At 39.4% G+C, this 20,767-nt stretch overlaps 2 protein-coding genes and 2 long non-coding RNA genes across 4 annotated transcripts; all 4 read right to left on the bottom strand.

Annotated features, from left to right (window-relative positions):
* Positions 1-2,970: 2,970 nt before the first annotated feature.
* LOC108886311 (uncharacterized) lies at positions 2,971-6,000 on the bottom strand. The gene is made up of 3 exons (XR_001961421.2): positions 5,833-6,000; positions 4,800-4,876; positions 2,971-3,702 (listed from the first exon to the last, which is right to left on the bottom strand). It is a non-coding gene; the product is annotated as an uncharacterized LOC108886311 (long non-coding RNA).
* Positions 6,001-7,144: 1,144 nt separating this feature from the next.
* LOC127143421 (homeodomain-interacting protein kinase 2-like) lies at positions 7,145-8,085 on the bottom strand. Its single transcript, XM_051076758.1, has 4 exons — positions 7,777-8,085; positions 7,581-7,664; positions 7,314-7,486; positions 7,145-7,220 (listed from the first exon to the last, which is right to left on the bottom strand). The coding sequence occupies exons 1-3, from the start codon at positions 7,894-7,896 to the stop codon at positions 7,316-7,318; spliced, it is 375 nt and encodes a 124-aa protein (XP_050932715.1). The 5' UTR covers positions 7,897-8,085; the 3' UTR covers positions 7,145-7,220; positions 7,314-7,315.
* An 8-nt stretch (positions 8,086-8,093) lies between these two features.
* Positions 8,094-12,676, bottom strand: LOC108886307 (homeodomain-interacting protein kinase 4-like). Its single transcript, XM_051076638.1, has 5 exons — positions 12,658-12,676; positions 9,815-9,948; positions 9,547-9,729; positions 9,277-9,455; positions 8,094-9,201 (listed from the first exon to the last, which is right to left on the bottom strand). Exons 1-5 carry the CDS (start codon positions 12,674-12,676, stop codon positions 8,979-8,981), a joined length of 738 nt encoding a protein of 245 aa, XP_050932595.1. The 3' UTR covers positions 8,094-8,978.
* A 1,579-nt stretch (positions 12,677-14,255) lies between these two features.
* On the bottom strand, positions 14,256-15,178 carry LOC127143427 (uncharacterized). Its single transcript, XR_007814824.1, has 3 exons — positions 15,011-15,178; positions 14,816-14,908; positions 14,256-14,387 (listed from the first exon to the last, which is right to left on the bottom strand). It is a non-coding gene; the product is annotated as an uncharacterized LOC127143427 (long non-coding RNA).
* Between the last annotated feature and the right edge of the window lie 5,589 nt (positions 15,179-20,767).

Raw genomic sequence — 20,767 nt, 5'->3', positions numbered from 1 at the left:
GTCAAAAAATGTCATAGTATAGTAAGATGTCAAAAAATGTCATAGTATAGTAAGATGTCAAAATGGTCAAAAAAATGTCATAGTATAGTAAGATGTCAAAAATGGTCAAAAAATGTCATAGTATAGTAAGATGTCAAAAAATGGTCAAAAAATGTCATAGTATAGTAAGGCATGAAAAACGCTCAAAAAATGTCATAGTATAGTAAGATGTCAAAATGGTCAAAAAATGTCATAGTATAGTAAGATGTCAAAATGGTCAAAAAATGTCATAGTATAGTAAGGCATGAAAAACGCTCAAAAAATGTCATAGTATAGTAAGATGTCAAAAAATGTCATAGTATAGTAAGGCATGAAAAACGCTCAAAAATGTCATAGTATAGTAAGGCATGAAAAACATTTAAAAAAGGTTTTATTACAATAAGGTGTAATATAAGATGTATTTTAATTTTACTTGTCATAAGGTTTCAGGACTTGAAGCTCTGAACAGTTTCTGTGATAAACATATTGTATCTCTGCAGGAGGAGGAGAGGATCACATCACCTGAAAAGGACAATAAAAGCTTTTAAGATGTTTTGAGCTCTGTGTTTTTCATTCTTATGTGTGCTCATTGCTACATAATGTGTGATGAGAGAATAAAAAAGTGTCTCAAAGTGGTCAAACATTTGTCATTTGCTGTGGTCTGTTAAATTTTGTCTTGAACAGAGTCAATAAAGTTTTGCAGCCTAACCTCTGAGTTGAGTTTCTCTGTTTTCAAACAAATTAAAATTGCAACCCTAACCCTAACCCTAACTCTAATCACTTGCTAAAAGCTGTAACCCTAACCCTAACCCTAACCATTGGCTAAAAGTGGCTGAAGACTCTAACCCTAACCCTAACGCCAAATGGCTTAACCCTAACCCTAACCCTAACTCCAAATGGCTTAAGCCATAACCCTAACCCTAACCATTGGCTAAAAGTGGCTGAAGACTCTAACCCTAACCCTAACTCCAAATGGCTTAACCCTAACCCTAACCCTAACCACTTGCTAAAAGCTGTAACCCTAACCCTAATCACTTGCTAAAAGCTGTAACCCTAACCCTAACCCTAACCATTGGCTAAAAGTGGCTGAAGACTCTAACCCTAACCCTAACTCCAAATGGCTTAACCCTAACCCTAACCCTAACCACTTGCTAAAAGCTGTAACCCTAACCCTAACCCTAATCACTTGCTAAAAGCTGTAACCCTAACCCTAACCCTAACCATTGGCTAAAAGTGGCTGAAGACTCTAACCCTAACCCTAACTCCAAATGGCTTAACCCTAACCCTAACCCTAACTCCAAATGGCTTAACCCTAACCCTAACCCTAATCACTTGCTAAAAGCTGTAACCCTAACCCTAACCCTAACCATTGGCTAAAAGTGGCTGAAGACTCTAACCCTAACCCTAACTCCAAATGGCTTAACCCTAACCCTAACCCTAACCACTTGCTAAAAGCTGTAACCCTAACCCTAACCCTAATCACTTGCTAAAAGCTGTAACCCTAACCCTAACCCTAACCATTGGCTAAAAGTGGCTGAAGACTCTAACCCTAACCCTAACTCCAAATGGCTTAACCCTAACCCTAACCCTAACTCCAAATGGCTTAAGCCATAACCCTAACCCTAATCACTTGCTAAAAGCTGTAACCCTAACCCTAACCCTAACCATTGGCTAAAAGTGGCTGAAGACTCTAACCCTAACCCTAACTCCAAATGGCTTAACCCTAACCCTAACCCTAACTCCAAATGGCTTAAGCCATAACCCTAACCCTAATCACTTGCTAAAAGCTGTAACCCTAACCCTAACCATTGGCTAAAAGTGGCTGAAGACTCTAACCCTAACCCTAACTCCAAATGGCTTAACCCTAACCCTAACCCTAACTCCAAATGGCTTAAACCATAACCCTAACCCTAATCACTTGCTAAAAGCTGTAACCCTAACCCTAACCCTAACCATTGGCTAAAAGTGGCTGAAGACTCTAACCCTAACCCTAACCCTAACTCCAAATGGCTTAAAAAAATTTGGAAAAAAAATTATCAGGGATATATAAAAGTTCAACATTTTCACAAATAATACTCCCTGTCCTAATAGGCTGTGTTTTTCTCACCCCTCCTTGTCCCCTCCCCTTACTTACCTTCATATCCTTTTAAAACCTGTACTCTCTTCTCATTGAACCAGCTCCGGACTATTTATCAACCTGCTTTTTCTCCATGAGCCAATATGGAACCTAATATAAAAAATATATATATATATATATATATAAAACATTGTATATATGTGTGTATGTATATATACATATATAAAGATTAAAGATCAAAATAATACATGTTGCCAGTGCATTAGTGACATCTAGTGGTGTCCCCTTCCCCTAACCTAACTCCAAATGGCTTAAGCCATAACCCTAACCCTAACCACTCACCAAAAGCTGTAACCCTAACCACTGGCTAAAAGTGGTTAAAAACTCTAAGCAGACTACAAATGGCTAAAAGCCTAACCACTGGCTAAAAGTTCTAACCCTAACCACTAAAGTGTCAAAATTGTCAAAAAACATCATCATATAGTAAGGCATCAAAAACAGTCAAAAAATGTCATAGTCAGGCATCAAAAAATGACAAAGTACAGTAAAGTGTCAAAAACTGTCATACTATAGTAAGGCATGAAAAATGTTTTAAAAATGTCATAGTATAGTAAGATGTCAAAAATGGTCAAAAAATGTCATAGTATAGTAAGATGTCAAAAATGGTCAAAAAATGTCATAGTATAGTAAGATGTCAAAAAATTTCATAGTAAAGTGTCAAAAATTGTCAAAAAAATGTCGGAGTACAGTAGCTAAAAAAAACCCACCTAACCTCTAGACCCTTCTTGCTAAAAATAATCACATTCATACAGAATTAAATAAACAGACGGGCAAAATATTCAATGTTGAAAAGTATTTATTTGCACAAGAATAAGATTAAGATAATCCTTCACTATTCTCACAGAAATTCAGTGCAGCAAAAACAGAAAAGGGCATGATACTAAACAAGATAATATATAACAATATATTTTAAATTGTAAACAATATGAACAGTATAAACAGGACTATATACATAGTAATGAATTAGATTGGAGTGTGTGTATATATGTGCAGCTGTGGAAAACAAAGGCAAGATGGCTGCTAGTAAACTGCGTGGTCAGAATTGCAATACAACAAGTAACAAATTAAGAAATGTTATAGTGGTAATAGGAACATTTGAGGGATAATTAAACTTTCTTTTTCTTCTTTAATTGTATTTGTAATAGTTTCAGGACTTGAAGCTTTGGACAGTTTCTGTGATTAACATATTCTGTCTCTACAGGAGGAGGAGAGGACAACAAAAGCACTTACCTCTGATTTGAGTTTCTCTGTTTTCAAACAAATTAAAGCTGTAACCCTAACCTCCAGATACAAATGGCTAAAAAAAAAAAAAAAAGTAACCCTGACCTTTCACTAAAAATATTCACTTTCATACAAGGCGGCTGCTTTAAGATGGTTCCTTTGTCCTGAGCTACATATTATAGTATAGCAAGGTATCTAAACCTGGCAAAAAAGTCATTGTATGGTAGGGCATCAAAACAATGTCTCTCTGATCGTGGATGACGTCTCTGCGATCATGGACAATGTCTCTCTGATCATGGATGACGTTGTGGATGAAGTGGTGACACCTGGAGGAAATGAAAGAGAAACATACAAAGGAAAATGATCAATACACTACTACCTATTCCTCATCAACAGTTTAACCATGAAAACACAGAGAAATATTCAACATTACAGCTGAACCACAACATTTAACAAACATTAGAGGCTGTTTCAGAAAATCAACAGTTGACTGTCCTGATATTTGGGAAAAAGTACCTTAAAAATGATTTTTGTGTGTCCATCAACCAATCATTGAAGCAATCGTGTATGTTACTGTGAACTGCACATCAGTAATAATCAGTTCAGTCAATTTTTGAATGCAGGATTTTAACTTGTTTATTATACTTCAGTAAAAAGTCTTATGTGTTATATAATATTTCAATTGTAGAATTGACATTGTTATGTACAGTGTAGTCTAGTATGTGTAGCACATACATTTCATTGATTCATTTCATCAATCAATCAATCAAACTAAAGTTAAGATATTTTTCAATCTCATTTTGACTGATTAAAATGTTGTATACAAAAGTGAAGTGACAGGTCACACCAGTGTAAATTTGAAATATTAGTGTAATTGTTTAAGCAGCAATGTGTATTAGAGCAAAAATGAAGCTAGAAATTACTGGGTGATCTGTCCCAAAAAGTCAGGAGATCAGAAAAACAAACTTATTTTGTGGGCAAAAATCACATTAGAGGAAGTGATTCTGTGTGTAACTGTGGGCCTGAATGTCTCTGTCATTCACTCTCAATGTGGATAAAGAATATCCTAAGAATTCTTCAGGTGAGGGGAGATTCTCTGTTGGGACATTACAGCTTTATTGTAAAGGTAAAAAATAATCTGATCTGTCAGGCCAGATTTGGCCCACAGGCACAAAATCAAACGTAAAGCTGTGGAAACACCACAGCTCCAAGACTTTGGAGAAGATTCCAAATAAACACAGGAAATGGACAATAACTGTCCACAACAAATCTGGGGTCAAGGGTCATTAAAGAATGATCATTTCTGTGACATCTACAGGGCACAGGTATTTAATCTGTGTTTGGGTTGGTCTAACATTTCATCACCTACAGGCCATTTTCAATCCCTGTCAACTGTCATAGAAACATATAGAATAATGTTTACCTCCACAGCGTTAAAGGGACACCAGGAATCCTCCTGAAGAAAAGCTCAGCTGAAGATCTGTCCTCGTCCTCCGAGCTCTGAAAAACAGACCGTTTATGAAGCAGCTTCTGCTTGTACAGCTCCATAATTACATCAGTTTGTTACATTACTCCATCAATACACACTCACATGAAAAAATGTGGGCAAATTCCTGTGAACTTTACTTAATAAGACAAACCAGCCCCAGCCCCCCCGTCTCATACGTCAACTTTACCTAAACATGAAACTTCAGGTAATCAGACATAAAATGTTTCTTTATAATAAATGTTTTTCAAACACAAGCTGCAAATGTCAAACACCTTCCAAAGATCTGAGACTGTAACAACAGTGATTGGTAACTTCAGGTTTAACTAATTTTTTAGGGTTCGGGTGAGGGCGCTGGAACTAGGGGGGCCAAGGAGCCACAAAATTTGTCATTTCACACAACTAGCCCAGCTTAGGTGTGTCTCACTGGTGTATCAACATCTTATTTAAACGCCCACACAATCGCCAAAGTGCACGGCTGCATCGTCCTGCGTCCCGCTGCGCTGAAGGTTTAATCCCTCATTATGAAAATCGAGCTCATTTTAACCAGTAACAGTAAAGTGCTGAGGCCAAACGAGACTAGAACGTTTGAAATGACATAAAGATGCTTTAGTTCTGATTGGCCTGTGTCTGCAGCTGCTGCTGGTGATGTCATATAGTTCGATGCAGATTATTAATACTCACGAGACCGACAGACACAGAGATCAATCAGACTAACAAGTCCACCGTGGTAACATCGTTAGGGAACATCTTATATCCGGGGTTTAGAAGAAACACACGAGCTTTCGTCAAAGGAAAACAAACACTACAAACACAACACAAACAAACTCTCACCCACACAATGATAACGACTGAAAATAGAAATGCAGCCATAGGATTTCATAACAAAAGAGGGCTGAGGCTAAGGTTAAAGCTAAAGCTAAAGCTAAAGCTAACGGTCGCCGCTAGTTAGCTAGCTTACTAGCCTTACCTTGTGTGTACAGCCTCCAGCCTCATTCGTGTTCGACAAAAACCAGCTCCAGAGCTTGTATTAGCATCCAGACTTGTTCAGTAATCGAGTTTCTCACGGTGCAGACGAACCGAAGCGACGATCAAACGTTTGTTTTACACCAACTTTCACTCGTTTCTCCCACTCTGCTCTCCCGTTCGAACGCTCACGCTCAATGACGACACACACCAGCCCAACTTCGACAAGCGAACGCTGATTGGATGGCTGACTCTGCTCCTCCTACAGGCCGCTTCTGATTGGTGGAAAGGATTCTAACCAATAGAAAAGATTAAGACTGGGAGATGAAAAGAAGAAAAATCAGTTTATGTCTCAAAGCAGAGAAAAAAAAACTTCAAACAAGTTAGGCCTGACCTGATAACTTTAGCCTGTTTCATCCTTACTGAGACTGACATCACTCAACAACAACAGCAGCTTTACAACAACACAGAACAATGTGTCTGTGATACTGATGTACTTACTGTGGGTGCATTTTCTTTAATTACCACCTACTTGGGTTCATTCACCATGTGAAAAGTTGACTGATCATTACCTCTTTTGTCCAGGTGGGGGCACTGTAGGACCAATAAACAGCTGGTTCCTTGGTCAATGGTCCTTATCTTTACTTGACTTAGTCCTTATGAATTTAAACATCCATTACTGTAGCTTCTTCATCAATTTTAGCATCAGTCACTGAAACTAATGAGAACTACTGGTGAACTGACTGTAACTGAAATGTAAAAAAAATACTATCTGATAAGAAAGCATTGTTCAAATTACACATTCAGAATCCAAATATTCATTTGTTTGTTTCATGATGTTTCTGTGAACTCTGCTCTGATGAGCACACAGATTTCACTCAACACTGCAAAGTCTTAACACCAGTTCACCAAGTATAAATGAAAGGCAAACACAAGCAGCAAGTTAGTGATGCTACCAAGGATGTATTTAATTATCAAGCATTAATGATTCAACAATTAGTTTGTTTTTAATTGCATTGCATTCTTCTTAATGTGATGCATTTAAATGTGAGTTTTATTAATGCTGCTTGCAACACACACAAAAAGAGTTAAGGTTATATTAAAATGTTAAAAACTGACTATTACACTTGATGCATCTCTAACTTACTACAGTTATTATTGACTAAATGAAAAGATCAGAACATCATCTGCAGGAAGCACGAGAAGAAATCTAAGCCATGTTTCTGTTTGGAGCTCAGGTTGGTGTGAAATGCAGGAGCTGCTGAGCCTGTGCTGTTACAACAAGGGATGACTGGAGAAGCTCTGGGTTCCTCTGACTCATTTTCAGGTGTTGGTCAAGGTTCCTGCACCAAGTCATCCACTGGCAGGCCAACATTTAAGGAGTCTTCCACACTGAATACAACATGATAATCAGTTCATGGATCAACCAGTAAATCCAATCATGTATTCTGCAAATTCTACTGATGCCATAACACAGTCACTTACTATTAGCTGGTGTCCATCTCTTCCTCCAGGTGGGCCTTGGTGATGAACGGGTGCTGCAGGGCCTGCAGAGGACTGATCCTCTGTCCAGGGTCCACCTGCAGGAGACACTTCAGGAGGTCCACAAATGCTCTGCGATCCTCCATCTCAGTGGAGCCCTGTGTCACTGGGTAGAGCTGGAAACAAAGCAGACAACAGTTGAGTCTCTGCTTCCTGTGTCAGCGTCCGAGCCAATGAATTCATTCTTTACTGATGAACTCTCCCACTTACTGTTAACAGCTTATCCAGGGACCTGACAGAGTTCTCATACTGTGTCACCACAGTGCCAGTTTCCTGCTGATACTCACCTGGAGTCTACAGGTACAAAGCACTGCACATGTCAGATACATCTTCCTGAATGTTTTAAGCATTTTAAAAAAGGGTTGCTGCCTAATTAGTGGATGTGAGCAAAACTATGTTAATGTACCTTCAGCTGCCATTTATAGTGCCCCCCCTGCTGGACCACCTTGAAGAATTTCTTGGTGAACATGCCATCACAGAGGAGGTGGTCAGCTGGCTGGTCCAGTATGTCAATGATTCTTCTCATCTTAAGAGTGAATGTAAAGCATCATATGCTACGCCCCACATTCAGGTGTTGTTGCTGGGACGCACAACACTCCACAACTGACCCAGATCAACCAAACACATTTGAAACAGTCCAATCCACAAAAAGACAAAACAACCAAGAGACTGAATTGACTGAAGAGGAAAGGGACAAATACACAGCTGCAAACCCTCTGCCATTAAAACATTAAATATTTTATCAATCACACACACACTTACACCATAATATTTATAAGTTTACTTACCAAGGCTGTGTGTGAACTGCTCAGTTCAACATGTCACTGTTTAGGCATAGAAGCAAAAGCTGACACGAAGCAGGGAGAACGTTATTCCTCCTTTTATGAAGGCAGGGCAGGGAGGGAGGTTATAAGCAGATAAGCAACAGGCTCAGGAGATGCACTGGAAGAAGGCGAGTCAGCTGCAGCACAGAGGACGAGCAGTGGAGAGACACCAGAGTTATAGTTCATTCAAATAATAAACTCACTCAATAAATTCACCACTGGTGAAGCAGAGCACGGTGCAGCTGCTACAGTGCACAAAGCAAACCTCAGGCCACAACTTATGTCCGTGGTTAACTTGGTGTTACAGCTAGTGAACCCAGCGCCTCAGATCACAATAAATTACATGGAATTTATAAACTTACACTTAATAGAAAGCTTTTATATTTCACCCTGACTTGTTCTGCTCTTTCCACCGGGTTGCTGCTGAAATTATTGTTAACTCTTAACAATAACTAACTATTGTTATTATTGTCAGTTCATGGATGTTTGCGTGGTGCTATTAGAACACACAACACACACAAGTGAGTCAAAGCAACCACAGAAAACACATTAAAAAAATCTAATCCATGAGACGTATCAACATGAAGACAAAACAACCAAGAGACTAAATCAATGACTACAACAGTCAGCAACACAATATAAAATAACAGCCCATGCTGGAAGCCTTTCTCTCATGGTGCTACCACAAGCATTTCATTCACAACCAGATTCACCTTATTGATTACTCATCAGGTGTCACCTGGGTGGAGCTACAGAGAAGACAGAAGAGGAAAAGGACAGAGCATCAGCAGACACCTTTCAACAAGTCTGGCTGAGTGAGGACAGTTGTTTGGCAGCAGTATATCAGAGGCCATGCAGTTAAATGGAAATATATCTGACTCACCATCTGGTGCTCACCCTGTACCATGAACAGGTGGTAGCAGAGGTACAGGAAAGCGAGGACGCAGCCCAGAGCCCACATGTCTACGGCCTCGGAGACGGGGAGGCCCAGGATGACTTCAGGTGCCCTGTTTGTACAGTGTGTTATAGATTCAACATGGGACTGACACAGACCTCTGCTGGATCATTTACACCAAACCAACCTGTAACCCAGAGGCTGAAGGGTCATACCACGTTTCACCTCAGAGGTAAAACAGGCCAAACCAAAGTCTACGAGTTTCACTCTGTAGGGCTTCATACGGTTCTTCAGCATCACATTATCTGGCTTCAGGTCCGAGTGAATCACACCAAGTTCCTTCAGGGCATCAAAGGCCGTCAGCAGCTGCAGAAACAGGAGGAGGAAAAGTAAAGGATTAAAGACTCCACTGGAGGAATGAGTTTTAAACAGAACTCAGCAGCCACAGGTTCATTACCTGCTGTGCCACTGATCGTATCTCACTCAGGGACAAGGGTCCATCCTCTGCTGCTGTCTGCTGGAGGTTTCTGTCCAGCATTTCAAAAACCAGGCAGGTGAGCCCTCTGTGCTCAAACCCTCCAAAGAACTGAACCACGTTCTTGTCTGGGTCGAGAGCACTCACGACCCTGAGCATTCCAATCTGTGGAGGGATATCAGCAGGTGGATTAGGAACTGACAGAACAGAAAATAAATATATGAAACCTCCATTTTTGAAAAGACTTTACCTCTCTGTTGGTGACTGCATTCTCCTGAGTTTTTAAGGTCTTGATGGCCACGACTTGTTTTGTCTGTATATTCACACACTTGGTAACTTTGCCAAAAGATCCTTCACCCAAGTCGTCCAGGACACGATAATTCTCTGAGAAAAGGAGGAGAATGTGTGAATATCACGACATGAAGTCACACAGCTTAAATACTCATAATACCCATGTAAATGAGTGTTTGGTTATTATTCTTTCACCACATAAACAAGACAAATGTGTCAGACAGGGAGGGGGCAGTCAGAAATGTGAAGGGAGCATTGTGGATGCACATCATGCTCTGCTGTTAGAAGTTACAGTGGAGAGTGAATAAACCTGGTAAAAATCACTGTGATTAGATTCTTTAAATAATGTGAAACAGTAATAATCACTGTTGGTGCAGACTCAGAGGCTTAGGCTTTAGGAAGGGGTCTTGCAGACGCAGCTAATTTCTCTTCAGTCCGTTAAATGCAGTGGCACTGACTCCTTTCTGAGAGACGCTCCACTCCAACAGGCACTGGGAGAACAGCAGTAAGCTGTTCCTCAGTTGCATGAATAAATATAGTGTTAATTTACTTCTGTTTTTAGTGAATTTGACGGTGCTTCACCGCTTCCTCCGGGGCTGTTAACTGTGCTGCCTCCTGCTCACTGAAAGATGAGACGAGGGGGGGGGGTGAGTCATGGGGACACACTTTGCCGATTCTGTGTGTAGAGCATAAATGTGGAGTATAAACAGCATGTTCACTGGAAACACGCTACAACCATCAGAACTGAGAAAAGTCATTTAAGTAGTTTTGATTCAATCCACAATGATTTCACCCTCATTTACTATGTAACAGTGTGTTATGTTGGACTACTTATTTATTTTTCATGCTACTTATTCAAAGTAGCAGTGTGATTCCAGATATAGGCGATTGATTAGAAACATTAAACTCAAATGTAACTGACTAGAGAGAGAAAATACAGGAATAAAATGTAGTGAAACTCTTGTACTTTCACTACATCAAGTAGCCCACAGTATTTTAGTTAAAAGAAACAAACATCTTTACTCAGTCATTCTATCAGAGCTGTCGGAGATTCTCCACTACCCAGTTTTCTTACCTGGTTTATTGTCTGTAAAATGTGCCATCCTTGATGAAGTGTCACCGCAGAAATGTAGGATACTGGGCTGAAATGTCGGTTAATATCTCTGACTGAAAAGAGCGGACGATGGAGAGCTCCTACCTGTCTTTAACTAAGGCTAAGAAACGGTGTACAGATGACTGTACTGTACACCCAAATGTGCTGTGCCAAGAGGTGCCCGCCCATCTTCGCGATACAGAGCGGGCAGGTGTCATGGATGTGGAAATATGTCTGTGGCTCCTTTGCATTGTGTTTCTTATTAGGTAATTAGGGAGCTTGATAGTTGATGTGGATATGTTGTTTCCATGTTGTTTTCTTATTTGAGAGAAATCTAACTTGGAACCATCTCACTATATCATTGTCTATTTTTATTTTGATAATGTGTTGACACAAGTTAAAGATGTAAGGACGATAATAAACTTCAGTTATGTTGGAGAGAGATTCACAAAGTACAATTCAAACTCCCCTGAACGATGCCTTATAACAGAGACACCGTTAAATGCCTCTTTCCTCACCTGAGCGAACAGCGAGCGACAATGTTTACCTGAGTTTATCTGAGCGAGCTGGACTATAAAGGATCACCGTGACTGATAGAAGTCAGAGGGAGCATGATGGCAGGTGTCAAGGTGCCGAACAATCGAAAGAAAATGTGTAGGTGCAGAAAAGAAAATAATATTATGTCGGCAAACAAACTCAGTGGTTTTAACAGAGAGACAGCAGTGGGCCTAAAGTTAAGTAATGATTTTGCGACCAGAATAACAAAGACAACTACAAAAACTGCAGAGAAAAACCAGGCTGACGGCGATAGACAAAAGAGGAAATAAGACGCGGTGATGAGGCCCTCATGACCACACACCGTTCATGTCAATAACTGAGCGATGGTTGAGGTGTGAGTTCAGAAATGAGACTTGGTGTGGGATAGAAGACAAGTATATTTCAGATACCGCAGGATGAATTCACTTCCTATTTACCAAGGAAGAATTTACACGATGTAGTTTCATGTTTGTTACCCTCTGTATGCGGGCTTCTCCTCTCTCCTGTTCAGCCGAGTTTTGAAGCACCATGTACCTTAACACCACTGTTCAAATTTACGCTCTTCCTGTCACTTCCTCTGTATGTAGGGGAATAATCTGGCAGCTGCCTCCCTCTGTCAGTGTGCGGGTGCTAAAGGTGTGTGAGCTCAGGGCAGATCCGCGCATTGAGCAAGTTTAGAAAAGTAAGACACTGAATTGTTATTCAATATGATTATTATTATTCTACTGTCTGCCCTGCATTTCTAATGTGATTAATCCAGCGTCCTCGATCATACCCATGTAAATAAACATCAGGCGAGATGCCAAAATAAGCCATTACAGCGTTTTCCCTAAGTTTGTAAAAGTCTCTCCACTACAACTAACCACTTTTACATGTGGGCCATTACCATTAACATGTCTGTGTACAGACCTTTTGAAAAGCTTCAACAGATAAACCACACCTAAAAAAAACTTAAAGACAAAACTCTCCACAATGAGCTGTGTGACAATGAGTTATAGGTTTTCAAAACATGTAAAGTAACAAGAGGTTTGAAATGCTGAATAAATGTAGTGGAGTAGAGAGATTGTTACTCTGAGTAGTAAAGATAGTAGTAAAAACACAAGTAGCCTCCAGTATTTTAGTAAAATGTCACTTACTGTCTGTGTAGTTTATTTTTAATTCATTTCTCTTACCTGGTTCATCCACTATCATCCTCTCAGTTGCCTGTGTCAAGCCAAATGCTCAGCCAAATGCTCAGACTTAATTAACACCACCTTAAAACCACTGCTTAAAACCACAAGTCTGCACAGAATGTGTACAGTGTGCACAGGAACTTCCTTTAATACATGGGTGTTTCAAAAACAAAATATATTTCAGCAGCTTTTTGAAAATAATAATAATTATAAATTACTTTGAATTGCTTTTATTTTTTAGTCATTTTGGAAACATGGTGTAGGTAAAAACACGCATTCGACAGAAAGTTCAGCGTTCAGCTCAGTGGCTGTACATGAAAATGTGGTGAGATCTTCATCTAAGTCCATCGCATTGTTCACGTCTATATAGAAAATCGCATTCATTCACAGTGCACATCAGAGAAAAGAAGTGAAACTCCCAGCTAATAATCAGATGTGAACAACAGATATTCGATATAGAAGCTTTCTTTATCATTACGAAACTTTGCTTTTTTCTTTTTTTTTTTTGACTAATACCCGCATACACAGACACACAGCGGACATACAAACACTGCAAACAATAAGTTTGAAAATGTGACTGTTTACGTTTCTTATTGTTGGAGCCCACATAAGTTAACGCCTGTTAATTTTACATTAAGTCTGTAAATGGAGATTTTATTACGTGTTAACAAACAAATGCCCAAAATAATAAAAAAAATCAACAATATTGTAAATCAATTGACCTCCCACTCATGCAATTATTTATTTGAAAACGTGTCCTAAAATATCACGAAATGTCACACTAACGTTTTCTGCGCAGAAAGTTGCAGTGAGGAGCAGACAGCAGATACAGACCGCACAGGAAACATCATGATTCGGTAAACTCACCACACTTATAAGCATCAACAAGAGAGATACCACAGAAACCTCAGATTTTTTTTTTTAAGGTGAAAGGGAAAAAGTCTTTTTTGTGGTCTCCCTTCAGTTCTCTTCTGACGCTTTCCCACCCCTTTTTTTGTCTTCTGTAATAAAGTGCTAAATAAAGTATGAGAGGAAACGGATATACCTGCAGTAGGCTAACTTCATGACTTCAAATAACTAGAAACAATTTTAATCTTTTGAGTTTCTTGAAACTGGACAGACTGTGAACCTACTGTGGAAACTAAGATCCCAGCATTGGCTCATCACATCTCATGTCTCTAATTTACATTTCAAAGCCACCAAGATAACGTGTGTGCACTTCCTAAACAGAAACCCAACAAAAATATCATTGCGTCCCAAACCACATCATTAACGTGTAGCTGTGCCTGGATGTGGAATCATGACTCCTCTTAATATCATGTCCAGTGCACAGCCAGATCTCTAAGCAGTGTGGGAAAGTGCAAAAATGTACAGTGAAAAGAACATGTTGTTTTCTGTCTTCACATTAAAGTGAACTGATGTTAAACATCTTTTTTAGCATGTTTATAATGAAGCATAATCTACCTAAAGGAACAACAACAACAATAACATGGCTGCTCTTCAGTGGCTTATAGATACCACTGCTGCAAACCTACTGTGTCAGTCTAATTCAATTCATTTATTATACACACTGTTTAGTACAATTCATTTACCTTGTCAATCGTTCACTGATTGAACGATGTCTCTGGACTTCACCTTCTCTTCTCGTCGCTGCCTCCGACATGGGTTTAGCTCCTTGATAACTGGGGTTAACTGTAGGGGTCCAGTCTACAAACAACGTTATTTAAAATCTAAAGAGAAAAACAAACCGTAATTAAACACTTGTATCAAAATGGTTGTGTTGCACCCATGAATCAAACAGCAGTTTATTCAGTGATTGTGTGTTTCATCTTAAAATGGATGGTGTTCATCAACATTCACGTCTCTCTTGTGACTCATTTAAGATCTTGTATTAAAAGGGGAAGTTAACTTTTTTTTTGTTTTTTTAAATCTTCGTGAGATTTATGTCACACGTTTTGTCTTGTGGTAAAAACAGTATAAATGACCACACCTCGTTTTTTCAAAAAGAAAAATGAGAAAACCATGTTTGTTTTTTTTTAAATGTCCAATTTTTGATTAGTTTTCCTCGATGGATTTTAAGACATGGAAAACATATTGAAAGATGTGAAGGAGAATTGATAAGGAATTAGGAAACGAAAGAATCTGACCATAATCTTACACCATAAACCACTACTATGACTCATAAGACCCTGCTCAGCGCTGCAGACCCCAGTGGCATGCTGCTCTCCAGTGCTAGCCGGCTGTAGTCTTGCTGCTCCGGGATGGCATTTTATGCAACAGATGTGGATAAATAAAAATGTCAACGTGAAAAAATAAGCAACCTTTTATAGTGAATTTCTATATTTTTCATTACCTGGCGCATTTAGTAGACTCATTTTTTTGACAGCCATGTCCAGTGTGGTGCTCCGAGCTGCAGAGACCTTTGGAGGCAACACCAGCGTGCTGCAGGCCTGAGGGCTGCGGTGGAAAGGCCATCTCCCCTTCTTTTCTCTCTCCCTTTGAGGAACATCAGCACTGGATATTTTCTGTAAATGCAGAAAATATAACACATGCCTGACTGTCCTGGTTCATGTTGAGTTTACTTTTTATGTTTTTATGTTTACCGTGAGTCATGTACAGCCACTGAACTGAACGCTGAACTTTCTGTCAAATGCGTGTTTTTACCTACACCATGTTTCCAAAATGACTAAAAAATAAAACTTCAACTTAAAAGCAATTTATAATTATTATTATTTTCAAAAAGCTGCTGATATATATATAGAGAGACATGAAACTACTGCACTGAACAAAGCAAACATATTTCCTCTTTTGTCTGTTTCTGTCAGGAGGTTGTTCTCTGCTGCCATGGCAACTTTTTTCAGAAAATTCACACCTACACACGTGCTTTTCACACATTTTCTTTCGTTTGTTCTTTGGACTTCAAATATCAGTCAGGGTGATCCTTTATAAGTCCAGCTCGCTCGCTTGCTGTCCGCTCAGGAGAGGAAAGAGTACAGTTGTCTGTACAGTACCATTTCTTAAAGACAGGTAGGAGCTCTCCATCGTCCGCTCTTTTCAGTCAGAGATATTAACCGACATTTCAGCACAGTATCCTACATTTCTGCGGTGACACTTCATCAAGGATGGCACATTTTACAGACAATAAACCAGGTAAGAAAACTGGGTAGTGGAGAATCTCCGACAGCTCTGATAGAATGACTGAGTAAAGATGTTTGTTTCTTTTAACTAAAATACTGTGGGCTACTTGATGTAGTGAAAGTACAAGAGTTTCACTACATTTTATTCCTGTATTTTCTCTCTCTAGTCAGTTACATTTGAGTTTAATGTTTCTAATCAATCGCCTATATCTGGAATCACACTGCTACTTGTAGTCAAATATAACACATGAGCTGCGTCTGCAAGACCCCCTCCTAAAGCCTAAGCCTCTGAGTCTGCACCAACAGTGATTATTACTGTTTCACATTATTTAAAGAATCTAATCACAGTGATTTTTACCAGGTTTATTCACTCTCCACTGTAACTTCTAACAGCAGAGCATGATGTGCATCCACAATGCTCCCTTCACATTTCTGACTGCCCCCTCCCTGTCTGACACATTTGTCTTGTTTATGTGGTGAAAGAATAATAACCAAACACTCATTTACATGGGTATTATGAGTATTTAAGCTGTGTGACTTCATTGTCCTCCTTTTCTCTGAGAATTATCGTGTCCTGGACGACTTGGGTGAAGGATCTTTTGGCAAAGTTATCAAGTGTGTGAATATACAGACAAAACAAGTCATCAAGTCAAGTCAATTTGATTTATATAGCGCCAATTCACAAGAAGTTATCTCAAGGCACTGTACATATAGAGCAGGTCTAGACCGAACTCTTTTTCTTACAAAATTTACAGAGAGAAACCCAACAGATCCCACCATGAGCAGCACTAGGCGACTGTGGCAAGGAAAAACTTCCTTTTAAGAGGCAGAAACCTCGAGCAGAACCAGACTGAGGGTGGGCGGCCATCTGCCTCGACCGGTTGGGTTTAGACAGAGGGCTGGGGGGGGATAAGAGAAAGACAACATATCAAATACACAGTCGAAGTCAAAATGTAAATAGTAATAATAATAATATTTATAGCTAAAGGGACAATAATGACAGAACAGTGAAACATTAATAGCAATAACACTGATAAATGTTTAAATGTAAAATCATGGGTTGAGCTGGATCATGGGAGCAGCAGGAGCCTCTCCAGCTCTGGAGGCAGAACCCTGCAGTGAGAGACAGTAGCAGAGAGAGAGAGAGAAGCACAGCCTGGGCACTGATGTGCTTGAGGGAAGAAACACACAGTTAAAGTGATGCAGCGATATTAAGACAGTTAATAGTAATCTCGTCGGCAGGACATCATGGACAACATTTACTAACTATTAATCTTAACTGATGCATTGAGACTGACCCAACCTGCCGAGGGAAAAATGGTATCCTGGAATAGGAGAAGGAAAAGGCCCTGCAGCATGCTGACTTCTTTTTAACTCTGGGGACAGACAGCAGCCCTGCACTCTGAGAACGCAGAGCACGGGAGGGAATATAAGGGTTAAGAAGATCAGACAGGTATGGGGGCGCTAACCCATTTAGAATTTTATAAGTCATTAGGAGAACTTTAAAGTCTGATCTAACATGAATAGGGAGCCAGTGAAGGGAGGCTAAAATTGGAGTAATGTGGTCAAACCATCTTGACTTGGTTAGCATTCTAGCTGCAGCATTTTAAACCATTTGTACCACCTTTTAGTGCTTGCACGTGGTAGTCCAGAAAACAAAACATTACAATAATCAAGTCTAGAGAAAATGAAAGTGTGAACTAGAATTTCAGTGTCTAAAAAATAAAGCCTCGCTTAACTCAAGTTAGAAAACTGAAAACATATATGCACCATTGTATTGCCCAGTTTTTATCAAATGACCTGCATAATGACGACTGTGATAACTTATCAGATACACATTTTACTGTCCTTTACCTTTTAATAGTGGTCACGACACTTGCTGCTCTGTGGCCTTCCCTTTAAGGCCAATGTTGGCACAGCTGCAATCATAACATACAGGAAGTTTCAGTAGCTGACAAGATGAAAGGCTGTCATAGGGTGACCTCTGCTGGTCACTTTAGGTAACACTAAGGACCACACAGTCTAGTTGCATAAATTGCTTCTTTATTTACATTACGCAACTAAATAATGTATCACATGCTGTTTGGATAAAATACATTTCATGTCTAAATGAGAAGATAAAACAAAAAAGAATCTTTATCTATGTAGATTTTGTATTAATCTATCTATTGATCAATCCAGAGTCGTTCGAAGTTTCCTGCATGGAAATAAACCCCAAATTTGCTGTAATCAGTTAGACTGGATGACTGACAGTTGATTTAGCCATATCACAGGAAGATATAAAAGCTCAAAGCTCTGACATCCTGCACAGCACCTTGAAGTTGCAAGTTTGAAATGTTCAGACTTTTATGAAGTTGAATCCAATTTACAGTTTTACACTGATTTAGTTTAATAACTAAAACACTAATATTTTTGTTGATTAATTTAATCTGACGTGAGCTGATGTAAACTAGTGTCACATTACATATTATTTTGTAACTTGTTGTCCCAACATGCTCTTCAGTGACTGAATACATTGTGTTTTTAGTGAACTTTATATCAGATTTGCTGTTTTAGTAATGTTGTAATGACAAAATATTATTATTTCTCAGTCTCTTTGTTAGAAAACAACAAGAAAATACAGAAAATGTGTATGCGGTATTTAAAAACAGAAAGAAATCAGAAAAACAAGTATTTAGTGTGACCTCCCATTACACTTGAGCAACAGCAGGAATTCAACCCTAATTCATATCATTGCTAACACCTGTATTTAAGTGAAAAAGGTCTATTACAACAGGTTTGTGCAAGACATGCATGAACATTACATATTCATGTTGTGCGAACTCATTGGAAGCTTGCTAATATGTATAAAACCAACTTTCAATCACATCATTACATTCAAAATGCCAAAGATCAGAGAATAAGACAAACATAAAATCAGAATTTGTACCATACTCAAAATGTAGTATTGGTCTGTCTTTCATTATGAGGTTGATGCAGTGCGACAATAGAATTTAATTCATAAACCCATTAGAACAACACAATTAACATTTGCACAAGACCACAGGTCATGTTGCTGTTACATAAATCTGAAGAATCAGGAGAGGTCAAGGACACAAAAAGGATTGGAATGGCAAAGAAAACTTTCAAAATCTGATGAGAAGTTTCTCAAAGTTTCTTCTTTGAAAGGCTTGAAGAAGTCCAGCAAGGACCTGAGTCAGCTTCTGGAAGTTTCATCAGGATTGACCCTTCAGTCTGAAGAAGCTCGATCAGGAATGGTCTTGGTGGAAGGGTAGAAGCCAAGAAACCACTTTTTTGGAAGGGGAACAGGTTGAAAAGGCTGTGATATGATAAAGCTCACAAACATTGGAATGAAGATCAAGAGGAGAATCGAAGACCACCTGACACATAATGACTCACGGAGGGTTACAGGGTTACAGCCCATAACCAACCACAAAGACAGCACCAACACTGTGAATGTCATTGGAGGAGCTAAATAGTTTCTTTGCCCATGTTTGAGGTTAATAGGCCTGCAACAGACTCACTACCTTCTTTGCCCCAAACCAACACCAGCACAAAATTACAGAGTCGGTAAAAGACACACTGAGAGTTACGAACAAACTAACAAGCTCACTGTGGTAACATCGTTAGGGAACATCTGATGTTCGGAGTTTAGAAGAAACACAGGAGCTTTCGCCAAAGGAAAACAAACACAACACAAACAAACACTTACCCACGTAATGATAACGACTGAAAATAAAAATGCAGCCATAGGATTTCATTACAAAAGAGGGCTAAGGCTAACGCTAAAGCTAAAACTAACGTTCGCTGCTAATTAGCTAGCTTACTAGCTTTACCTTCGCCCCGCAGGTGTGTTCAGCGTCCAGCCTCACTCGTGTTCGACAAAACCAGCTCCAGAGCTTGTTTTAGCATCCAGACTTGTTCAGTAATCGAGTTTCTCACGGTGCAGACGAACCGAAGCGACGATCAAACGTTTCTTTTACGCCATATTTTCACTAATTTGTCGGACTGCGTTTCACCCACTCTGCTCTCCCGTTCGAACGCTCACGGTCAATGACGACACACACCAGCCAACCTTCGACAAGCGAACGCTGATTGGATGGCTGACTCTGCTCCTCCTACAGGCCGCTTCTGATTGGTGGAAAGGATTCTAACCAATAGAAAAGATTAAGACTGGGAGATGTTGAGTGAGAAACTCTTTACAGACGTTATTTGCTGCCATCACATATGCCTTGTCCAGCTATAGTCAAAGATGCTGGTTTGTGGCTGCATTATTAATACACTTTATTTACCTTGGTGATCATGTAACATCTCCGGTCTCTGACTCTGGGTTCTCAGCTGACTCATGGAGATCCAGCACCTCAGATTTGAAGAAAGAGAGGTTGGTTTAAATCTGAAAGAATGGAAGAACAAAACAATAATTTGGCCAACCTTCAGTGGCTTTAGTGATACTCAGTCTGACTGCCAACTGACTCGTTTTAGAGTGATAATAATAAAATTGAACTAAATTTTAAAATCATTAAAGTCATTGTCAATGAAAACAGAAAAGAAGAAAAATCAGTTTATGTCACAAAGCAGAGAAAAAAAAAACTTCAAACAAGTTAGGCCTGACCTGATAACTTTAGCCTGTTTCATCCTTACTGAGACTGACATCACTCAACAACAACAACAGCAGCTTTACAACAACACAGAACAATGTGTCTGTGATACTGATGTGGGTGCATTTTCTTTAATTACCACCTACTTGGGTTCATTCACCATGTGAAAAGTTGACTGATCATTACCTCTTTTGTCCAGGTGGGGGCACTGTAGGACCAATAAACAGCTGGTTCCTTGGTCAATGGTCCTTATTAGGGCCCGAGCAACGAGTTGCGTGGGCCCAACGGGGCCATGCAACGAGTTGCAAGGACCCTCTTGTTTTCGGTCTGTTTATTATTATTATTATTATTATTATTATTATTATTATTTTTTTT

Source organism: Lates calcarifer, linkage group LG16_LG22, assembly GCF_001640805.2.
Source record: "Lates calcarifer isolate ASB-BC8 linkage group LG16_LG22, TLL_Latcal_v3, whole genome shotgun sequence".
Lineage (NCBI taxonomy): Eukaryota > Metazoa > Chordata > Actinopteri > Centropomidae > Lates > Lates calcarifer.
This window is presented reverse-complemented; position numbering and strand designations above follow the sequence as displayed.

Bases quoted from the DNA above. Each gene is read 5' to 3' on its own strand.
- LOC127143421 (XM_051076758.1), bottom strand. From the start codon at position 7,896: ATGAGAAGAATCATTGACATACTGGACCAGCCAGCTGACCACCTCCTC. The intron at 7,665-7,776 runs GTACATTAACAT...TTGTACCTGTAG, and splicing joins ACTATAAATGGCAGCTGAAG to ACTCCAGGTGAGTATCAGCA. The intron at 7,487-7,580 runs GTAAGTGGGAGA...CTTTGTTTCCAG, and splicing joins CCCTGGATAAGCTGTTAACA to CTCTACCCAGTGACACAGGG.
- LOC108886307 (XM_051076638.1), bottom strand. The intron at 9,730-9,814 runs GTAAAGTCTTTT...ATCCCTCCACAG, and splicing joins ATGCAGTCACCAACAGAGAG to ATTGGAATGCTCAGGGTCGT. The intron at 9,202-9,276 runs GTTGGTTTGGTG...CTGTACAAACAG, and splicing joins CTTCAGCCTCTGGGTTACAG to GGCACCTGAAGTCATCCTGG.